Source organism: Colossoma macropomum, unplaced genomic scaffold (genome assembly GCF_904425465.1).
Source record: "Colossoma macropomum unplaced genomic scaffold, Colossoma_macropomum, whole genome shotgun sequence".
Classification (NCBI taxonomy): Eukaryota; Metazoa; Chordata; class Actinopteri; order Characiformes; family Serrasalmidae; genus Colossoma; species Colossoma macropomum.
The window spans coordinates 16081325-16104529 of record NW_023494805.1 but is presented as its reverse complement, the minus strand read 5'-3'; the positions used below and the strand labels follow the sequence as shown (position 1 = coordinate 16104529).

Here is a 23205-nt window from a genome sequence, read left to right as displayed (position 1 = left end):
TCTTCCACTCTGTACAATTATCATTTGTACTGATTTTGTAGAATAGGCCTAAATAACTGCAAAGTGTAGCTTTTTCATTTCATTAAAAATGAAATCTCCAGTATAGCCTTCAATGCTTGACATGTATTTCATTAAAGCATGAGGAGATAACCTGCAAGCTGTGAAAAGTAGCAAATGTTTGTCTATGTCATACTTTCAAGAGTTTTTAGGCTGTAATTCCATAGGAGGGTGGGAAGGCTGCTGATATCGTACCAGGAAGTCCGAGGCACAGTGTGTGTGTGTGTGTGTGTGTGTGTGTGTGTGTGTGTCGAGAGGCTGAAACTGTCAAAGTCTCGTCAGACTGGATTAACCAGGTCGCGTAGTGTGAATGGAAAAGCCTCGTGTGACAATACCAAAACCTCTTTTTTTCACTTCTGTCCTTGTCATAGGAAGTTTCAGCATAATGTAAAGGAGTGATGCTGTGTGTGCATGTGTAAGTGTGTGTATGTGTGTGTATGTATGTGTATGTATGACTCCAACAAAATGGTCCCTAAATTACACCTGTTTAATCCCAGTCTCATCAAATTTAAATTAAGTAAACATACAAACATACAAACAACTAAATAAACAGATAAATACACAAATAAATACATACATTAATACAGAGACAAATAAATAAAAAGGATCAATATATAAATGAATAGAAAACATGCAAACAATCCAGTAGATAGATAGACAGACAGATAGGCCTGTCTGATAAAGGCGGTTTATGGGGAGAGTGCAGTGTGTGCTGCTGAGGGGGTTTGGGGAGAGTGCAGTGTGTGCTGCTCAGGCGGTTTGGGGAGAGTGCAGTGTGTGCTGCTGAGGGGCTTATGGGGAGAGTACAATATGTGCTGCTAAGGGAGTTTATGGGGAGAGTGCAGTGTGAGCTGCTGAGCGCTGTGTGTGCAGTGAAGACTGCTGTGCAGGTGCTCTAGGTGGGGAGGCGGAAGGGGCGGAGCTGCAGCTCCACTTTGAGGAAACTCAGGAGGACGGTGAGCGAGTTCAGGAGCTGAAAACCTTTACGGAGAGAAACTCAGGAGTAAACATGCGAACTAAGAACAGACACCGCTGACGCGACGTGGATTAAACAGAGAAAGCCGAGAGAGCTGAGCTCGGAGTCTGGAGCTGAGCGCTGTAATGAGAGCAGGTCGCAGAGCCGAGCACACACCTGACCTGTAGAGAAGATCACCTCAAGGAGAGAGAAAACATCCAGCTTACAGGGGAAACACCCAACACCCAGCTGAAGGAGCGGTCAAGTCGGACATAAAGTGTAAAAATTGTAAGTACGTGCAGTTTAAGGAGCTTATATAGTGTTTATTTACGTCACGGTGTCGTAATAGCGTGTGGCCTGTGTGTCTGTGAGTCTCAGGTGTTGAATTCTTCACCGCATCAACACCGGGAGCTTTTTAATCTTTCACACTCTCTCAGTAGCTTCACCGTCAGTGCACTGACTTAACTAATATCGCTGATAATCTAGTACTGTCAGCTTAGCTTGGAGACCTTTCAGGTCTGTGTTGTTAAAATGCAGTTTCTGTTTAAGAGTCTATGTAAAAATGAAAGTGTCGTCATGAGAGACACATTGCCGTTCAAAAGTCCGCAATGTCTTCAATAATGTAAATGTATAGTATAGATAATTGTGTGCTGTGTCACTTCTCGAGTTTATATACTTACAAATAATTAGTGTGAAGCTGAAAAATAAGTAAATAAATCAAGATATTTTAGATCTATCCAGAATGATGAGCAGAACTGTAAATGATTCTAAAATGGCTGTATAAAGTTAAAATAAATGAAATATCCACAATGCCTTGTATTTCAAAAGTGACAATTATATCTTGAGGCAAATTAACCAAAATGTATATTTTTTTGCTTTTCTATTTATAATGTTTAAATTATTAATTCATTACCATGCCCATGTACAGCATAATCAATACACCATGCACAATAAGTGTAAAATATTTTTGCAGTGTACAGATTTTTTTGCTTTTTTGCTATAGCACTGTGAATTTCCCTGCTGTGGGACAAATAAAGGATGATCTTATCTTAAATAGATAATTAAAACATATTATTTGTTCTTTAATAATTTTATTGTTGCCAAAATACTTGGAATATTATGACATCCCAAAGTACCCCTCGTTGTCTAGTTCAGAGTATTTAAATCTGGTCTGTATAAGTTATTATTATATAAAAAATATTAATATGATGAGTGATTCAAGGCTTTTGAATGGTAATGTAGGCAGAAGAGCCTAAACCCAGACTCGGGTAAAAGCTGTTACTTCAGTGAAATAATGACTCAAGTAGAAACAAAAGTAGCTACCGAAAGCCGGGCTCCTAAAAGTGCTGAGTAACGTATAGAACTCCAGCACCTAACAGCATAGGAAAAAGTTTGAGTTAAACGTTTTTTTTAAAAAATAAAATTGACAGGTGTGAGCAACAGCAAAGCGATCTAATGACTTAAGTGAAGCAGAGTAAAAAGTAGACCCCTTTAATAATGTAACATATTAAAAAATAGAACAGTTCATTAAAATTATTCTTAGGAGTATAACCTGTGTAATTCATTGCTCTTCGCCACTTTTCCATGATGAATAATGTGCTTCAAATCATGAATCATGATATGTGAATCATTGCTCTTGATGATGCTCAAGTGAGATCAGTGGTGTACGTTATAAGACCAAATGGTACCTACATATTTTTCCTCTGACTGAAACTGAAAGTTTCACCTTACACACAATTCATGGAGGCTAATGGTACTGTTTAACATCTTGAATTGGAGAGAAATCACAGTGATAAACATTGGAAATGAAGGAGTGCTCGCACACATACATACATACATACATACATCTTCTAAACCGCTTATCCTTCTGGGTCGCGGTGGGGTGCTGGAGCCTATGTGCTCGCACACAGTTATTATTAAATATAATGTCAAATTTACATCAGCACAGCATATCATCACATATTATCACAGAAAAAAATGCTAGGACATGGGGACACAAAGGAATTATTCCACATCAGATTGCTTAAGATGGACAGTGCAGTCACATTTTAGATTTGCCGTATAAAAGAGATGAAGTAACGTCCATGGCAGTGTTCCAGCTTTTAGGTGAAATATTTGTGTGGAGGCACAAAACCTTTGAGGTCTAGTTTAGAAAAGGAGTTTTCCTACTAAAAGATAAAATCTCACATTAGTCCCTGATTGCCAGTTTCTAACTTTCAATTAAACATCATATTATAGAACCGACTTGTTTTTCGACTGTGTTTCATCAAATATAGCAATGACTGATCATTATCGGTTATTATTATGTGTGATGTTGTAACATGTCAAGTTTTTGTTATTTTGCAAAAAATGGACATGTCCTGACACCATGGATGACATGTCTTGTATCACATGGTACCACAATGTAAATTTGTATAAGAAAGTGAATTACACAGCTTGATTATTATTTCTTATATTTTGCCACTATCCAAAAATGTTTCCCCACATATCTCCATTTTTGGCAATTTTTATTTTTATTTTTAAAGGACAGCACTTTTACATCATGTGAAAATTTCATGATAGGTGGACCGATAGAAATGCTCCAAAATTACTTGACATTAAATCTCTTTACATTAACTTCCATTAAAGTTAAGAATGTTTTTTTCCTTCAAAGTAACTAATTTGGAGATACATGTTTTTCTCTGAACAGCAACGATATAGAACCATCTTTCATTATCCGTAAATAATAATTTTATAAGATCCGTACTGTAATAGTTCCGTAATAGGAAAACACTTGCTAAAAATACTTCATTTATTTATCTTAAATCTTTTAAACTCTACTACATCTGTGTATTGTCCGAATCTGAAGACCAGCTATTGAATTATTTTGAAATCAAAGGGAGCTTCAGGCCCGAATGGTGCTTTTGACATTAATTTGCATCATCGTATGGCTAAAAGGTCTGTTATAGGTGAGGCGATTTGGCACAGAATGACCTGAATAGGCCTCTGTGACTAATTTTCCATTCGTGACTCTTTACTCTACATGCCTGTATCTGCTTCCTTATAGATTGTAGAAGCTTAAAATCACTCAGTAAGACACACCTGCTGTTATCATTCTTAGTTTACTTCAGTAACAACAGCCTGCATATATATATTTTGAAGCAATACCATAGAAGGACTACTTTTTATTTCCTAAAAAACCTTCCAAAGAATGGTTCTTTATAAACTTTTTAATTGAAATAACTAAAATGAAATAATCTTTAGGACTGTGGTTCTCAGACCAGTTCTCAGGACACCCCAGATAGTCCACATTTTCCTCTATTCCTATGTGTTGTGAGTTGGGTTGAAGTAAAAGGCTGACCGTCTTGAAGGCCCTGAGAATGATTCGAGAACCGAAAGTGGTTCTTCTACAGCATCACTTCAAAAACTCTTTTTAAACCCTGAATTTTTCCTTTTCTTATTACCACAGCATTTCAAGAGACCAACCATGTGATTGGACATTACATAGCTTTTTCAAAGAAAAGACTCCAGTGTAAACATATATGTATTTGCTGATTTATTTCCTGTTTGACTGTTTTGACTATAACTGTAGCTCAGTGAGTATGTTTTGAATGGAGACTGTATCAGTCGTGCATTTTCTTGCGCATCATATTTTCGTATTGAAGACTCTTTTAAACAGACTGGTGTTTTCATGTCCTATTTTGACTGTTGTATAACTTAGCGTTGCTCTTGTATCTCTTCAAGTCTTGCATGGTTATTTGTAGATTCATATGAAGCATAATCTATGGCAGCCTGAATAAAGATTGAGAGCCTATTGTGAGTCAGTTTTAGTTAAAAGTAAAGTTTAGTCTTCAGCTGAGAAACTATTGAGTAACTTATAAGAGTAAGTGTGATACTGTGTTCGTTAAGGTATCGTTATTTCTCTTGTGAATATTTTGGGTGTGTGTGTTTTGGGTGTAGTCCTGGAGAATCTTATGTTAACACTGTCTCTGTTTTTCTACACCTGCCTGAACTAGCCCCCATGTTTTTGACTCAGACTCTGTACTCACTAATTGGTGCTTCAGTTGCGTTTCGCTTAATCATTCACTAAAGGTTTGTGTGTGAGGCCGGAGTGCGCTTTTTTCATCCTTCCATTCCAAAAGAGGAATGTAGGAAACCTCTGCATGCAGCTTCTGCTTTGTCCTTTTGCACTGACCTTATAATGGGTAAAAAACACAGCTTGGTTTGGCTGCTCCTACACAATTTGATGTGGAGGAATGCCCTAGAACTGGTGAGCCCAGAACTGTTCCTGGAGATCTACTTACCCTGCAGAGTTCAGTTTCAGCCCTAATCTAACAGACCTGATCAACGTAATCAAAGGTCAGAAACGTGTGAACATTAGAGGTAGGTGTGTTAAAGTGAAAGTAAACTTTGTGGGACAGTACAGCTTTAGGCCTAAGATTGGGCTGCCCTGCCACAGGAGAACCACTTTTAGTTCCCCAAAGAACCGTTCATTGGATAGTTCTTTGAAAAAAAAAATTATGGAAAGATACATTTTCAAAATAAAGGATTTGTGTAGGTTGTAAACATTGATAAAGTTTTAAAATGTAACATTCACTCCCCAATCCTATTATGTAAAAACAGCCAATGCATTATTTTTGAAAAGCAACTCATTTACATATCCACTAATGTGGCCTACAGCAGGTTAGCCCTCTCCATTAATGCTGAAGTGTTTCAGCCTGGGCTGCTGTTTTGAATACATGGCAGCCAATCATAACAGAGGTCATCTGTGTATGTTAGTCTTAAAGGCACAGTAACAAAACAGCTTGTTTAATTCTAAAGAATAAAGAGAGGTTGGACATGTAAAAATGAACTATACAAGAAAAATGTAGGATATGTGCCCTTTTTAAAGAAGCATTTTTGTAAATGAGATGTGTGAGTGTGAAGAACTACAGGCAGTGTTTATTCTCCTCCCGTCTCTCTTCTGATAAAGTGCTCACTGAGTGTTTTATTGCAGTAATGATAACAGGAAAGTTCACAGACATTTACAAAGCTGACTAAGAAGTGTAATGCAAAATTAATTTCACTTTTCCTTTTTGCTGTTTCCATACCAGTAAATAATTATGCAAATGTGGTGCGCATTGTGGCAGAACTTCCTACTTTAGCTTTGTTGTTTTGTAATTATAAGAGATCATTGTAACAGCGTAGCACAGCCTGTGTAGTAGTTGAACTGTGTTATTGTTGGCTAAGTGTAGTTGTACAAGTTATTTAGTGAAGTTTTTGGGGTCATTCATTACATAATAACCTTTTCTGCTTTGGTGACATCTCGCTGAACAGGTATAGCGTCTTTTCAGGCAGACAGACAGACACACACACACACACACACACTTGTCAGAACGTCCCATAGTACGTGTGTGTGTGTCGGGTGTGTGTGTGTGTGTGTGTACATATATATATATATATATATATATATATATATATATATATATATATATATATATATATATATATACACGTACATACATACATACATACATCATCTAAACCGCTTATCCTTCTGGGTCGTGGTGGGGTGCTGGAGCCTATCCCAGCTGTCATTGGGCAGAAGGCAAAATACACCCGGGACAGGTCGCCAGTCCGTCGCATGACTACACTTTTATGTATATAAGATACATGTGTGTGTGTGTGTGTGTGTGTGTTAACCTTAGTAACCAAAACTTTTTTTTTTGTTGTTTGTTTAGGCCTGTCAATTTTTATTATTACATAATTGTAGCAATTATTTTAAATAATCACAATTATTTAAGCCAACCACAATTATTTTCCACAGACATTTTCCATATTACATCACAACAGTCAGCATGTGAAATAGATGTGTTTTCTGAAAGACACTGAGAGTTATGGATCGTACAGATACAACACAAGTTCTAATGGTTAAAAACACGCTAATTTTTGCATGTTTGCTTGCAGTTCAAGTGTTTTTCACACACATATAAGCTTTGGTAGTCTCTCCATGATTCTCTGTAACTGCAGACTTCTATGGACACTCAACAATGCAGTATATAATGTCATGTTAGTATTTTGTGTAAGCTACAAAGTAAAAAAAAAATAGAAAGCAAGATAGCTAATCAGCTGATTTAGCTGCTGATGCTTTTAGTTTGAAAGTTGAATAAAATAGAATGAATAAAAAAGATTGAAAGAGATTAAATCATTAATCGCAATTATTTATAAAACAATAATCATTAGCTAAAATGTTTTGATCGTGACAGTCCTATGTTTGTTAAAGGACTCATATCCTACTTTTTTCCCTGAGGTCCATTTGTAACCTTTGTATGGTTTTATGTACCAAAAACAATTTTTACCTGATCATTTTCCAACCTCTTTTTATCGCTTGGATTTAAACAGGCTGTTTTTATTACTGTGCCTTTGACAGATATGTGTAAATAAACTCTGTTCTGATTGGCTGCTCTGTATTATGCTTCATTCAAACAGCAGTTCAGGCTGGAACACTCCTTATAACTTCAACATAAACTGCTAGAGGCTCATTAGATGGATATGTAAAAATGTGCTATCACAGAAAACCATTCAAAACAGGATGTTTTAGCAGATTAGGTCCCATTTATGGACTGTACTGGAATGTGAATGATCCATTTTGAAAACCGAACATTTTCATATTCCAAGCTCATTTATTTAAAACAAGACTAGGTAAGCTTAGTGTTGCCATTAGCTGCATAGCATTTGTCATTTGGCACTTTACTTAGTGGTCATGTACTAGTGCTTGGTGACCTCACCAAGTATCCTCACCTGGAAGAGTAAAACGAGCTAAATAAGGCTGCTTATACAACAAGGGAAATTCCAGTTGAGTCAGACACAGCTTGAGCTAAAATTCTACTGTGTTATGCTACTGTGTTGCTTCACCTGTTATTAGGTTTTCGTAGGACCTGTGATGTGTTTCAAATGAATGTGTTTCTGCTTTCTTTCATTATTTGTTAGCCATATATTTGTAGCTTTCAACATTTTGCCAGTCAGTGATTGCACCATTTCTAGCTCCACCCATACATTCCAGCTTGGTACTCCCAGCCAGAAAAGAAATTCAGCAGTGGGAATGATGATAAAATATGTGATTGTGGATTAATCACCCTAACGTACCACGCTGCCTAGTGCTTATCGTGGGAGATGCTTGCGTGTGCACGTTTAATGGACAGCAGTCACTCAGTCAGTGACTCAGCAAGAGACATCGACTCTCATAAAAATGAGGAAAATTCGGTTTTCCATGATATTGACCCTTTAAAAGCTAAGATACATGGTTACATGGTTAATTGGCTGTTTTTCTCAGGTGTTACAGGGAAAGTCAGGCCATTCAATGAGACAAAGGTAGTTAGCTTGGATTATAAATGCTGGTACTGTTTCCTTCCAAGCATGCTCTAAACCACAGCTGTGTGTCGTAAGCATGCTGTGGGTGGGGTGCTGTGCTTTTATCTGCCCATTTCCTGTCCCTCCCTCTCACCTGCTCTCCATCTGTCCATCTGTAGCCAACCCTGTAGTTTCTTTGTTTCTTCTTCTTACTTTCTTATAAATTATTCTGTCATATATATGTTGTGTATGTATGTGCAAATACAATGAACATACAAAGGATCTATTTAACAGAATGTTTGCAGAATAATAAACAAGGAAAGAGAAAGAAGAGGACTATCTTAAAGCGAAGGTTCAGTCAAAAATCAAATTTGCACTTAGCCATCATCTCACATATACTCGATTAGGCTAGACATGTTTTATGTCTGAAGTTTGCTTCTTTAGTTGTGCGCTGGAGCTAAAAGACTAATTTAGTTAATACGCTGTGCAGCTTATGTCTTCAATTAGCATTGTGTGCCTGTATACATTATCACACACTTGCCTCAAACCGTGTTATCTCAAACAGTCTTTGTTTATGTGGTTTCACTGCTATAAAAATGGACATAAATATGTTTCTTATCTAAAAGCAATTTTAGTAGTAGCAGTCATTTAAAGTCTGAATCTAGTCTTTACTTTTGTACATTTGTATAGGTAACAGTATATCATACAGTTTTTTTGGTGCAGTGGAAGTTCCAGGTAGACGGAGTATGTGTTTTGGGCATTGGAATGTCCACTCCCATCTCTCCCTCTATTTGTTTAATTGTTCCTGAGCCAGAAAACCTTACTGCTGGATGCCTGTCTGATGTCCATAGCAACCCAGGGAGGTCCCTCAACATAGTAAGTCCATGAGTGGTCCAGTGCAAAACACTGCTCTCACTGCTCTAACACTGCTAGCGCTTTTTATCAACAAGTAAAAGTCATGATTCCCTTGAAACGCATATGGAATTGAGAGATTTGTGATTAAGGTAAGCTACATTCTGGTTGGTTGTTAGGCTTTATGTGCTTTAGTTCTTTGCTCTCAGAGTTCATTTTGGTTCTAGATAAAACTGATACACTTTTGTATTTGTGGTTCTACATCATTTGCTTCAGTGGAAGCAAATGCATTTATTGAAGAACATTTATACATAAAATAAGTGGTATGGTCTTGCATTCTATTAAAATAATGCATTAATGAAACAAACAAACAAAAAAATGTACAGTGACGTTACCGAGCAAGCAAGCATCACATTATTTGTATGAGTTGGGGTCACCATGCAGGATGTGCAGTAAAAGGGTGGGCAACATGATGATTTTTATCATTAGCGTGATTATTATGTCACGTTACGTCACAGTATGCTTTTCTGAGCATATCTTGGATATGGTCAGTACTTAAAGTTTATTAGAATGGAAAATTAGAAAATTAGAATGCATTTTTCTTCACTAATGTGACATATTTCTGAGTGAAACAAGCAACTCGGGCAAGAAATAATGAAGGATGCGACATGATTTTATTCTTCAGGATCTGATTGGATCGTGAAAAACGGGCATTGTGCAAGCCATATTGAAAAGCCACATTGTTATATGAAAATGGGTAAAAGTATGTTGAAGCACTAAAAACAGTACAAGCAGCCACCTTGAAACTTGAATTCTTTGTGTACTTCTGTCCATCTTTATAAACACTACCTTCTGTCAACACTACCTTTCACCATTCAGGTTGACGGCTATGTTGAAGGACAATGTAATTATGATGGATCAAGACACTCAGTGGCTGTACCAGCTTTTGGCCGAGGTGCAGCTGGAGCGTTTCTACCTGAGGGTCCGTGATGGACTTAATGTGACACGCATTGAGCACCTAGACTACGTGAAGGAGGCTGACTTGGAACAGATTGGAATCAGCAGACCAGGTTTGCAGCAAACTTTGATTTTTTTAACTTTTTAATTGACATACTGTGTTTTATTTAAAGCATTACTTATGCAGCATAGTCTCTGTAATGTCTTTGTTGAATATATATTGATGAGGCATGTACACCACTGTTTTTATAGTCTTTGCTTTTGTGTCAACAGGACAAAGACGATTATGGGATGCAGTCAAGCGTTACAAAACCAGCACGCGGCCGCGGTCATGGATGGCCAAGGTATTACATCTCTCCGGCTTCTTTTCTTATCATTTCTTATTGATTAGCCAGGCAACCTATCAATCATCCCATTCTTTGCCTTTAACAGATGTTCAGTGTGCGTGGTCCAGAAGGAGGTGACCAGTGGAGTGGTGGTGGGTCTGGTCAGGGGCCGGAAATAGGGCGAGCTCTCACCTGCCTCATCCAGGACAGTGAGCTGGTGTTTGGAGAGAGACTGGGCTCAGGCTCATTTGGGGTGGTGAAGAAAGCAGAGTGGCACATGCCTACCGGACGAGTGGTGAGTTCATCCCCACTGAAAGTTGTTTCACATGAAGACAGTAATGAGACAAACACAAAGCAGACCTTCCGCACATGAACATCCTGGAAGGAATTTATAATAGACTCTAGATGCTTAATAGACTCAAATATAGAAAGTGGTTGTAATATGAAGGCATGACCCATATGATCCTATGAAAACCCTTGAAAAATCCTGAAAAACAAGTAATGTAGGGAGGTTGATCAGCCATGTATTACTATGCTCTATAAAAAACTAAAGGGTTATTTAAGTGATGCCATAGAGGACCATTTTTTGTTCCCTAAATAAAGAGAAAGACATATTTGGGTGTTTTTAAAGGTTCAACAAACCGTTATGTAATATTTTTCTATATGTAGGTATGTGTATGTTCTATTATGCAGGTCCTATACCAATTTATGGGTTTTTCCTAGATACGTAATGTACCTTTACTAACTTTAAATAAGGTGCTTCAGACTCACATCTCCTTAATAAAAATGGTCTTCTGAAGAACCATCTATTGAAAGTTTTTGTAGGGAACCAAAAGTGGTTCTTCTGTGACATCATACAGAGAACCCTTTTTGATACTTTTTTGTTTGTTTGTTTAAGAGTATACTAATAGTATTCATCTCATAACCTGTTGGAGTTCCTGCCTGGTGTTCTTGTTTGGCAAATGAAGGACACTTCCCCATGTAGACCTGTGACAATGATTACATAATCAACTACTCACAGTTATTTGACCTGAATTGCAATTATTTAAGTCGATGGCAATTATTTTCTATAGTTGCTACAAGATTTGTGTCACAACCAACAGGATGTGAATTAGTTGTGTTTTCATCTTTTAGGTTGAAGAAAGTGCATGGCAACAAAAGAAAGCAGATGCTTTTATTAAGCCACGTGGTGCTGTAACATGTTAATTAAAATGTTAATGCCAAATATTTAAATTGCAATCAATTGTCAACTAAAATTCATGACTGTGACAGGCCTAACACCATATTTAATGTCTTGATCCAGCTCATTCCCTTTCAGAATTAGATGAAGTGCCAAACTAAGCTGAATCCTGCCCCCCAGCAGTTGTAGCTTTAAGTTTAGCTTTATATTTAATGCTAAATTCAGAGTAAAACATTGTTTCTTTTGTAACAAAACCTTGTCTAGAACAAAGACAAGATGCTCTGAACTTTAACCCTCTGGGGTCTGCAAACTCGCCCGTACATCAACTTTGATGTTTTGATATATGTTTCTCTATATTTGCAATAATGCAGTGCAGAAATACATTTCAAACATTTCCTGAATCTGTAGAATCGCCCTTTCCATTTCATCGTATTGCGAGATCATATGTGACTCACATGTGGAGTTATGAGTCATCTCCCTCTGTGTAATTGGTGGATCCATGTGTTCATCTACATTTTGTGTGAAACTAACCAATGGACACTCAGGAAATCACTAAGCACTGACCAGTCAGGCTGGAAGCCCTTCATTCTTCATTAAATTGACATCATAGACACATGTGAAAAGAGTTTACAGCCACTGAAGTTGCTGCAGTAGCTAAGCTGACTAGGTCACAAGATCTACCATCTTCTTTATCTCTCTGGACTCACAGAACTATCTTTATTTTTGTCTTCATCATGCTCTCTCCAGATACCCGTAGCTGTGAAGAGTCTGCGAAGCAGTATGTCCAGGGAGGCAGATACAGTGACAGACTTCCTCCAGGAGGTCACCACCATGCAGTCTCTGGACCACATCAACATCATACGCCTGTATGGTGTGGTCCTTACACAGCCTCTCAAAATGGTGAGTTGTGCTTGCTTGGTGTTGTATTGTGAACAGTTGGTTCAACTCGATTCTGAATTTGAGGAGCATTATGAAGTTCAGTGGAGAGTTTTTGTTGTTTTGCTCTACCTTTGATTCACATTACATAGTTATTTATATGTAATTACATAATTAATTATGGAGTTAGTTACATAATGAATCACATGTACAAGTGATCTCCATTGCATATTGACAAAATGTGACAAAAAACATGGCAAAACAGTAAAGGATGTGACACATGCACAATGGTAACTAGTCAGCATATTGTCATTGTTGTGACAAAACATTATGTCTTCAAAATGCTAACTTTACAGGAGAAAGAAAAAACTTTGAATGTTCATGGAACGAAGTTTTTTTCCCAAGTAATTTTGGAGCATTCCTTTTGCTTCATTCATCATGAAACTTTATAAAGATATAAAGGGAAGCTGGCACTTTTAAATTATGCAAAGAATTCAAATTATCATTTGAAAGTTTATAATCTGCACTTTTGGCAAAATTTCTCCACTTGGTTCAATGAGCTGAATTAAACATTAATAAAAAGTAAGAAGAGGCATTTCAAGACACTAATTATGAACGCGAAAGTCAAATGTTTTGTTGATTTCCTAAGTGAAAATAAGTTCACACATTCTCTACACAGAACAAACTTATTTCTGCAAATTTTAATGCACAGTTTCTCTTCATTTGCTGGGTTTTGCCTGTTAGAAAAAACACAGCATATAAAAGGTGCCATAACTTTTGCACAGACCCCATTTTATTTATTTATTTTTTTTTACCAATATGCAAAGTTTAACAAACAAACAGTAATGGTGCATTAAAATGTGCAGTGTGTTCTCTGTAGAGGATGTGTTAACGTATTTGCACTTAAGATCAACAAAACTTTTTTTCTTGAGTGCCTTGCTGTCCCTTTGCTGCTGTAGCACTGAGAATTTTCCCATTGTGGGACTAATAAAGGCTTATCTTATCTTAAAACATATCATTTGACCGGGGTGCACAAACTTTTGCATTTCACTGTATACAACATGTGAAACCTAGTTGTGCTGAATTGTGATTTTAATTCTTTGACAATTTGCACTTCTTGGTTTGCAGTTATTGAGTGAAATTTAATAACTCATGTATTTGTCCATAAAGATGTACCCCAGCTAAGGTTCTGCAACTGTAAATACTCTAGGCTCTTCCATGATACCAAGTAAATTCTGATGCACTTGCTGTAAAAACTGGCCCTCATTCAGTTTTCACTCCACTCTTGTTCTCCTTAGGTGACAGAGCTGGCTCCTCTCGGCTCTCTGTACGACACTCTGCGCTTGCGGCAGGGTGCGTACCCGCTGGCCCGTCTTTGGCTCTTCAGCACTCAGATCGCTGCAGGGATGGAGTATCTAGAGACGCGGCGCTTTATCCACAGAGACCTGGCAGCCCGCAATGTGCTCCTGGCCTCCAGAGAGCTGGTGAAGATTGGAGACTTTGGTCTGATGAGGGGTCTGGGCCAGGACAAAGACCACTACATCATGGGAGCCCACAGACGCATCCCATTTGCCTGGTGAGGGGTTTATTAAGATTATTACTGATGAATTCTGCCTGGATTAGAGTCATGGGCATGATGGCTGTGTGAATTCATGTGTTTTTAATGCTTTGATTTTCCTTCTGTAGTGTGATGCATTTCTAAGTGTAACATCTCTGTAACAATACATTTTATTACTTTCACACAGGGAGTGTAGAAATACAGTCGTATGTAAAAGTTTGGGTACCTCTGGTCAAATGACATGCTTTGTTGATTTTGTAAGTGTAAATAAGTGCACATCCTCTACAGAGAACACACTTCTGCACATTTTAATGCAAAGTTTATTTTCACATAGAAATAAACAAAATGTAATTTGACTGAATTTAAAATAGTGATAACACAAAAAAGTGTGCTATTAATTAGCAGCTTATCTATCCCTCTCTCTCCCTCTCTGTAGGTGTGCTCCTGAGAGTTTGCGTATGGGCTCCTTCTCACATGCCTCAGATGTGTGGATGTACGGGGTCACCCTGTGGGAAATGTTCACTTACTGTGAAGAGCCCTGGCTCGGGTTGTCTGGAAGGCAGGTATGAGTGAGACTGTAGAAATGTATTCTTCACTGAAATGAAATACTGAAACTAGCTAATACATCTACTCTGTATCAGTTCAGATCATATGGCTATTGAATGCTATGCTGTGCTGTGTTAACACTGTAAACTGCTGGAAACTAAAGGAGAACAAGCTTTTTTTTCCATACTGAATGCTGCATAATTTGCCGTGTGCAGATCCTGTGTCGTGTGGAGCGAGATGGCGATCGCTTGCAGAGACCACTGGACTGTCCACAGGAGCTGTACTCTGTAATGAGGAAATGCTGGGCCTACAATCCATCAGAGCGGCCCACCTTCTCCCAGCTCACCACTATGGTATCTGAGGTCAGTGCCTGAGGGAACAGTAAAAATTGTCTGAAATAGCCCCATAATTTACATATTCTGCCCTTCAAAGTTTTGGGACACCTAGCTGTCAAAATGTTTTAAATAAACAACCTTGTTTTCTTTGTGGGTTTGCGATAACTTAACATGTTAAATATTGACTAGGCTCATTTTGTGGAAAACAAGATTATATGTGTACATTATTGTGATAACTAAAAATAAAATATACATTCCGCAATTCACTCCGTAACTACTCGGTAACACACACTTTCTTCAAGCAAACAGTCAGTGATTGCAGAAAAAATAAAAAAAATGTATTCTGAAAAAAAAAAGTGGACCAGGGCAAAAGTTTTTCATCTAAACTAACTAGCTACCATATTTTTAATGATTTAATGAACATATTCCATCTTTTTTTTATTATTGTCACAAATATACACCTATAAACGGTCGGTTTACATGTATAATATTGTTTTCCTCAAAATAAGCCTGGTTTAGTCTTTTAATATGTTAAGTCATTGCGAAAACATTTTTTGAAAAGCTAGGTGTCTGTCTTTGACAGGCAGTCATGGCTCAAAGGATGAATTTTACACCAGTGTTAATTACATGAACTGTATTGGATATGCAGTCGTATGCAGAACACCTCTGGTCAAATTACACATTTTATTGATTTTCTATTTAAAAAAAGGGAACATATCATCTACAGGATAGAAATATGAGATTTTTCTGCAAATTTCTATTTATTTGCCAAGTTTAACATATTCTCAAAAGAGGATGATAGAAAATCAGCAGAACATGCAACTTGACCAGGGGTGCTCAACGTTTGCATGTAACTATAATAACTAAGAATAAGTGAAAGTATGTACATTATTTATGTCAAATATGGAGCAAATTTAATTTCCATATACTTCAGTATTCACTTTTTCACATACTTTTAGTAGATTTGGTTTCCCTTACTGCTTAGAAGACTTCATATCAAATTAAGCCATTAACATAAACAGTGCAGTGGATGGGATTTGTGGGCTGATTGCCTGTACATGTTCTTATAGTTCTCTCCTGTATCTGTCTAGGCTCAGCCTATGGAGATGCGTGCATTGCAGGACTTTACAGAGCCCAGAAAACTTGCTCTACAGGCCAGTGACCTAGTGACTGTAATAGACCATGGGTAAGAAAGGGAGCTGAGAGCAAGGAAACAAAAGGAAGTAGGGGGGGAAAGTGAGGGGGACAGGGGAGAGCTTAACTTACTTCAACCCCCTAAGAAGCATTCCATTCATATTTTAAACACCAGTCTTAGCATTTAGGCCTCCTGTGAAATGGGTCTTTCAAAAACAAAACAAGGCAAGCTTTGCTCTGCAGTGGAATAATCTGTTTCCTTCATTAAGCATAGCTTAGCTTGATGGACACACGACTGAATCTGAGATTTTTTAAGATCTTACAAAGGAATAAAAGCACACACTTCTTGTTTTAGTGATTAAATGTGTTTTCATTTAGCTTATTTTTGTTATTTAACTTGAAAAAAATCTTCCATAGCTGTCAGTGAAGCTTGTGTAATTTTTTATTGTTCATATGGAAAGACTGAAGTACAGACAGTATTTTGACTGGTGGTAATTTCTCTGCTCTCTGTCCAGGCTGGAGTTGTGTGAGTGGAGGGGTCAGAACCAGAGGACACTGAGTGTTGGCTGGTTTCCCCCATCGCTGACCGCTCCTTCTGTGTCTTCACTGGGCGCACTGAGTCCTAGTACTAGTCCTGCTGTCATCTCTCCTCCACTCAGAGGAAGCTTACAGCACACTGGACATGGAGATGTGAACCCAGAACGCAGCTGGGGAACCCCAACACGGCTTGATGAGTGAGTGATGCTTGTTCATTGTTTGTCACTAAGTAACTTCACAACATTTGTGGAATATTGTAATGTTTGCACTAACTGCTATGGAAACACATTGTCTTATGATATTGTTTTCAGCCCTGGAAACTGGAAGGTACCTTTGGCAAAAGAGAAAGAAGGATCCAATCTAAAGAAAATGGCAGGTTAGAGCAAGAGCTCCTGAATATCATGGCTACACCCTTCCAAATGCTGCTTTATAAAACAGTTTCAGTTCTGAAATCACAGTGGCTGTGATTTTTATGTTTGATATACAGTTGACATACACAACTGTTACTGCACTTATTATTATATTAAAATTCAGTTTTTGTTATATTGTTATATTGCTTGGCAATCACAGTGTGCTGTTTACAAATGATCATAACACATTTTGAACAATACTGTATGTCATCACATTTTCCATATCGTGCCTAACAACATCCCTAACCATGTTAAAATCACTGTAAACCACAACCGTTTGTGTCTTATTGCTTAACTGAAATGCCACAGGAACATTTGCCATGTGGTGGTGTGAAGGTAGCTTGCATGGAAGTTACCACCCATTGTTTCAAATTCCTATCCTGCTGTCGTTTTATTTTTTTTTTATCACCATTATTCCATACCAAATGTCATATCCCACCCTCATATTTTCTCTAGGCATGTCCCGTAGTCTTGAGTCTGTCCTTGGGGTCTCAAATGACAAGAGTCAAGGTGGAGGTGGCAGCCTGGCTCAGAGAACCCACGTCCGCAAAGCCATCCCAGCTCACCTAATCCAGGACCCTCGAAGGTTCAGTGACTGTAGTGGCATCACGCCTCCTCCACGACCACCACCCCCCAACTTCAAGCGCATCAGACCCCAGCAGTTGGTGAAAAGTGATCGGAGGGTGGCAGTAAATGCAGCCCCAGGGTCCTGGCCTTCACCTCCTCATCCAAACCTGCAGCCCCAAGTACAGCAGCAGCAGGTTATGGGGGTCAGCAACCTAGTCAAGATGACCCAGTTAGCAAAGTCAACTCCCCAGGTAGACAACGACTTTGAGAAAGAGAGGGAAAGAGAGAAGGAAAAGGAGCGAGAAAAAGAAAAAGAAAGGGCACGGGAAAGGTATCCAACTCAAGTGCAGACAGATAAGGAGGCACTCATAGCACAGGTATAATCATGTACTTCCTTTTTAAATCAGCCCATGTTTATTGGCTTTTTCATATCACAGATTTCAGAGATTATTTGATACTGCTAATAATAATGACTTCATGTTGAATAATTCTGTGGTCCATTGTGATTGGACAGGTGCAGGCGGCCGTCCATGGAGTAACCCTTGAAGAGGTCCAGAGAGCCCTACAACGCAGTGACTGGAATCCAATGCGGGCAGAGCAACAGCTGAAGGTGAAAAGTCATGTTTCCATTATACCGTTGGTTGTCAAGGATTATGATGGATTCTACAGAACTTTGTAATTTTGGAACCATTTCAAAACTCAAATTTTATAAGTAAACTCTTAGAGCATGTTGTTTTTAAATAATTATGTGTAGTTGGTATATAATGTACTAGAGAAATTCCAGTCACATTGTCGTTCCAACCACAGTACAGAGATGGCACTGGCTCATGTTGTGAATGACCTGAGGCTGCTGATTCACTGCTGATTCACGTGTTACTCAATCTCAGTGGAGCATTCAATTCAGTTGATCATGAGATCCTGATCCATTGACTTTAAAACTGGACAGGCCTCTCAGGCTCTGCTTTAGAATGGTTTAAATCAAATTTGTTTCTTGAGAAATCATTCATTGAATTATTTGGCACAAGGTTGCATTTTAGGAGCGCTGCTTTTCTCACCATACCCACTGCCTTTAGAAAATGTGATCAAAAAACATGATCATTTTTCACAGCTATGCTAACAATATTCCATTCCCTCTGAAAGTCACTTTGGTCCAGATGGTCCCCAGTTTAACATACCTGTCCTAAACTGTTGAACTCTTTACCTTTCTATTAGGTGGTACACACTTTTAAGAAACATTTGTCTTTTCATTTTGTCTTCATTCATTCATTCACTTTTTCATTTTATTTCATTTTATTACTATATGTATCTTGTGTGTTCTTGCTTTTATTATTTAAAAAAAAAAAACATGCTGTTTCATTTTAAAGCACTTTGAGCTGATACGTGTATGAACTATGCAGATACTTTTGTTTGACAGCAGGCATTGCAGGCTTTGAAAACATTTTGTTTGACAACTTTTATTTATGTGAGTCAAACAATATGTGTAGTGTATAATTAGAGCTTATAGAATGAAAATGTAACGTTGACCTCGTAATGCATATCATTACAAACTACATGATTATGATACTACACTCCTACAATATAGGCCTTGTGACACAGGCATGAGAGACTGTCTTACCAAAGCTGTTCCTATGACCTTTTCTCTAAATTTCACTGGAGCAGTACAGTAAAAAAAGCAGTTTGGGTTACTTTCTTGGTTTTCTAGTTCAGTCAGGATCCTGTGAAAACCTTTTAATACAAATTCTGCAAAACAAGTACCCTCTTTGAAAGAATGAAACATATTTATGACTTAATTTACCAACAGCTTTAACTGAAGGACACATGAATGTTCTACAAAATATATGATTCGCAAAAGCATTTAATGACCAAATTCAGCAACTGCCCAGTAGCTTCTGTGATGATGTCTGTGGGTTTTCTGTTCTTTTTTAAGTACAGGGAAACGTTCAAATTACTGTCTGTGATAATCAGCAGAACAGTAAAGATGGGGCACATAGAGAGCAGGTTGAAAAACGCTGTAGTTTTCCTTTAATCTTACACACTTGTATAACCCGTCCACTTCTGTCCTCCTCACAGACAGAGCAGCTGTACCACATGAACCAGTGCTCTCGAGAGGACTGCTACAAGATCCTGTCACGCTACAACTGGGACCTTCAGCTGGCCAGCCGTTTTCTCATCCGCATGGCCAGAGATGCTGCACTGGAGAGACGGGCAGACAGAGTTTAGAAAAGGATCTGCATGAACTCTGTAAGAACTGAGGATCCAGTGCTGGATTTTGATGCAAGTTCTCAACAGTGAGGGGCTAAAAGTGCCACACGTCAACATCGGAGGGGCCTACACTACAGGAAAGCTACAGGAGAGCATCTCATCCTCACTACTGTGCCAGCATGGTGCCATTCTCTGTCCAGCACGGCATTGAGCCACTGAAGAGCGTATTTATGAATCAGCATAATAAAATACAGAGTGGGAATTCAAACTGGTGCCACAGAAGAACAACAAGAGTTAGAGGACACTTTGGTTTCTATTTTACTGCATGTTGTCTGAGAATTAAGATATTTGCTGTTGTCAGTGAATCATGCTGTACATGTTTGAGCCAACAGTACAAGGAAATTGCTTGGTCTCCTCCCTACATATGAGCCTGTACCAACTCTACATCGCCCCCTGCCAGCTGAACGTGGGCCTGTTCAGTTGTTTCAGACCTCCTGGAAGGGGCCAAGAGACTAGAACTGACGAGGACAGTTTGGATTAGATTTTCTTCTCACTGAAATGTAACACCCAACACCAACACTTATGCTGAATGAAGGAATTTTTTATTTTTCACTGACACACAAGCTTAGCAAAAACTGTCGGGGAAGTGGGTGCAAGTTTCTGTTTCCACAGTGAGCAGTCTCTTACGCTGTTTACAATTTTATACATGGAAAATATAATTGAAATAGGTACTTTTATGGAATATATATTTAATAGATGAACAGAAATAGATTTTAATAAATTGTATACATAGTTCCAGAACTTTTTTATCTGAATCTGTTTTCTAAATTAAAATGGGTACTTATATCAATATATTTTGATGCCAGATGCCAATAATAGTACTGTAGTGTACAGTCAGTTAGGTGTACCACATCATCGACAGCATCTCATGTCATATACAAATGTCTTATTTACATAGTGGCTAATCTAAGATCTCATCAAAAATGCAGTCCAAGCTGGCGCACTGTTCCAAATGTATAATCCATCTGGAGTGGAAATAAAAAATATAGTAGACAAAATTACAACTCACATTTCTGTCTAGTATAGGGCTTTGCTTTTTAGTGTAGAGGATTCAAGTACAGCATCTTTTTTTTTATAACATATCACTTTTGGAACTAAACCTTGTCTTTTTTTTTTTGTTTTTTATTTTTTGATGTAATTTGATGATAACAGCTGTCCACAGTGTGTGAAAGTTTCATGATGCGTGGACTGATAGCAATGCGCCAAAATTACTTGGAATAAGATAAGTTTATATTATGTTAAGAACTTTAACACAAAAAGAAATAATCCTTCAGACAGAAGGATTGGATAGAAGATTTTTGTCCAACAGCAGCGATATTCTGCTAAACTTTAGAGGAATTCCACCAATTTGTCCAAATTACTGCATAATTAGGTTATAAATAACATAATTCAGAGTAGTTTGATGTGAAATGCTCTGTTCTAGAGAACAGAGAAATCCTGAGTCAGGATTGTTCACAGTGGTAGTGATGGGAACCAGACGGCCAAAGAGTTTAAGGCCACTAAAGCTCCCTCACAGAAAGTCATCACATGTAAATGGCAGTTTTGAAAAAGATAGTTTTCTGAAGGTTTTAGCCTAGTTTTTTTAAAAAAAGTCCATTTATAGTGGAGAGATACATGCAGAACATTGTAAAGCCAAACAGTACCCAAAAAATGATGGGCCATTTTTTTTTTTTTGGTTATTTGTTGGTATCTGGAGATGCTGACTGAGACTAGATTCACCTGAATTAGCATTCCAGAGAAATGTAACAGTTATTTCTGTAGGGTTACAAATGCAATAAAAAATAAGATGTAGACATTTTAGCACAATAGCCCAGCGTTGGTTAAATGTTCTGCTCTTCCAGAGTACAATAAATGTCATAAAATGTTGGTTTGAAATACTGGTCAAATCTAGACGTCTGTCCAATGCCAGTATTTGTTTTCAAGCACATATCTGCCGATACTGTTATATATGAGTCTGTGAGTTTCTTTACTATGAACTATTTTACATCACATCACCCGGAAACACTTTAGTTCACATCTCCACAATTGAATTCTGCAGTAATTTTGAAAGCTCGGTTTAATTCCCCTCTAACCCCAAGTAACAGTGAGCTGCTACATGTTATGAAATTTCAATACAGAGAAAGTACTGCAGCCAGGATTCACTCCCATCTCATAGAAGCAAACATACTTAGGGTTTGGAGCTTTTAACTGTGTGAGAGACAAGCTAAAGTAATGAGAAATCTATTAGATTAGTCTCTCACACAAAACTGCTTCAGCACATTTGTCTTCATGCATGTCAACCCCGCTCAGGCCATGTATGTCCTTACAAAAGAGAACACTGCAGTGCATTTTAATGCAGGGGTCCATGTCCTGACTGAGTACTACTTCATGGATTAGATTAAATCCCAAACCCTGGCTAATTTAAAGGCTATTTCATTGAATTCCCTAACATCTGACCAGACCACTCTAAATAAATAAATAAATAACCAGCAAGCTAGTCTCCCATGTTAGGAATGTAAATGATTAACAGATGTCTTGTTTAGTTCGTTTCTCTGCAGTTTTATCTTTCATACTTACAGTGTAGCCTAAACATTACAAAACAAATAGATAGCTCAATCCTTCGAATGAATGTACACAACATTAACATTCTATTTGCTCTGACTTCAGCTTTTCATGTACAGTGACACACCCAGCACTGTACAAAAGCCTTAAACCAGCAAGGTGAGAGTGGGAGCATTCTTGGAAAATTCCTGGAATGGTGACCTGTTGAATCACCAGGGCAGGTTAATTGTGTGGTTATATGATATAACAGGCATTCTAACTATACAAGTAAAGTCTCCACAACATTTTTTTTTACATTATCATGGCATTTTACTAGGGCATATGATGGCACTACATGTACATGTACACATACATAAACATGTCAAGACAAGAAAGCACTGGCAAGATCAGCAGTAGAATACCAATACACAAATGTTGGTTTTTAGCAATTAATCCCTTAAAGGACCCATATCTTACATTTGTTTTGTATTTTATTTTCTCCTCTAATGTCCACTCATAACATGTATGTGTTTTTGTTTACTATTAGCCAATTTATATGACCATTTTTTAACCTCTGAAACACTCCTTGTAAAATCAGCTTGAATGGGAAAGTGCTATAAACTAAATGTTTTTGCAGCTTAATTTCTATATATGGACTCTATTGCTTTATGTTTAATACTTTAACTGTGTTTACATACTACATCAAACTGTAGAAATTTGAATATTTGAAGAAAGTGAAGAAAAGTTTTCCATGATACAGGCCCTTTAAAGAAAGTCTTACTAATACAGGCACCAGGATACAATAATATACAATTCCTATGAAGG

General features: G+C 37.8%; 1 protein-coding gene across 2 annotated transcripts; it reads left to right on the top strand.

The window, feature by feature from the left end:
• Positions 1–908: 908 nt before the first annotated feature.
• tnk1 (tyrosine kinase, non-receptor, 1) lies at positions 909–23193 on the top strand. 2 transcript variants are annotated; one of them, XM_036597769.1, is made up of 14 exons: positions 909–1300; positions 10052–10242; positions 10403–10473; positions 10562–10750; positions 12383–12535; positions 13810–14087; positions 14506–14632; positions 14831–14977; positions 16042–16136; positions 16600–16818; positions 16933–16997; positions 17488–17975; positions 18113–18208; positions 19669–23193. In XM_036597769.1, the coding sequence occupies exons 2-14, from the start codon at positions 10062–10064 to the stop codon at positions 19816–19818; spliced, it is 2259 nt and encodes a 752-aa protein (XP_036453662.1). In that variant the 5' UTR covers positions 909–1300; positions 10052–10061; the 3' UTR covers positions 19819–23193. The 2 variants fall into 2 exon arrangements, with proteins under 2 accessions (XP_036453662.1, XP_036453663.1); XM_036597770.1 differs by lacking the exon at positions 909–1300 and adding an exon at positions 7406–9196.
• Positions 23194–23205: the final 12 nt, after the last annotated feature.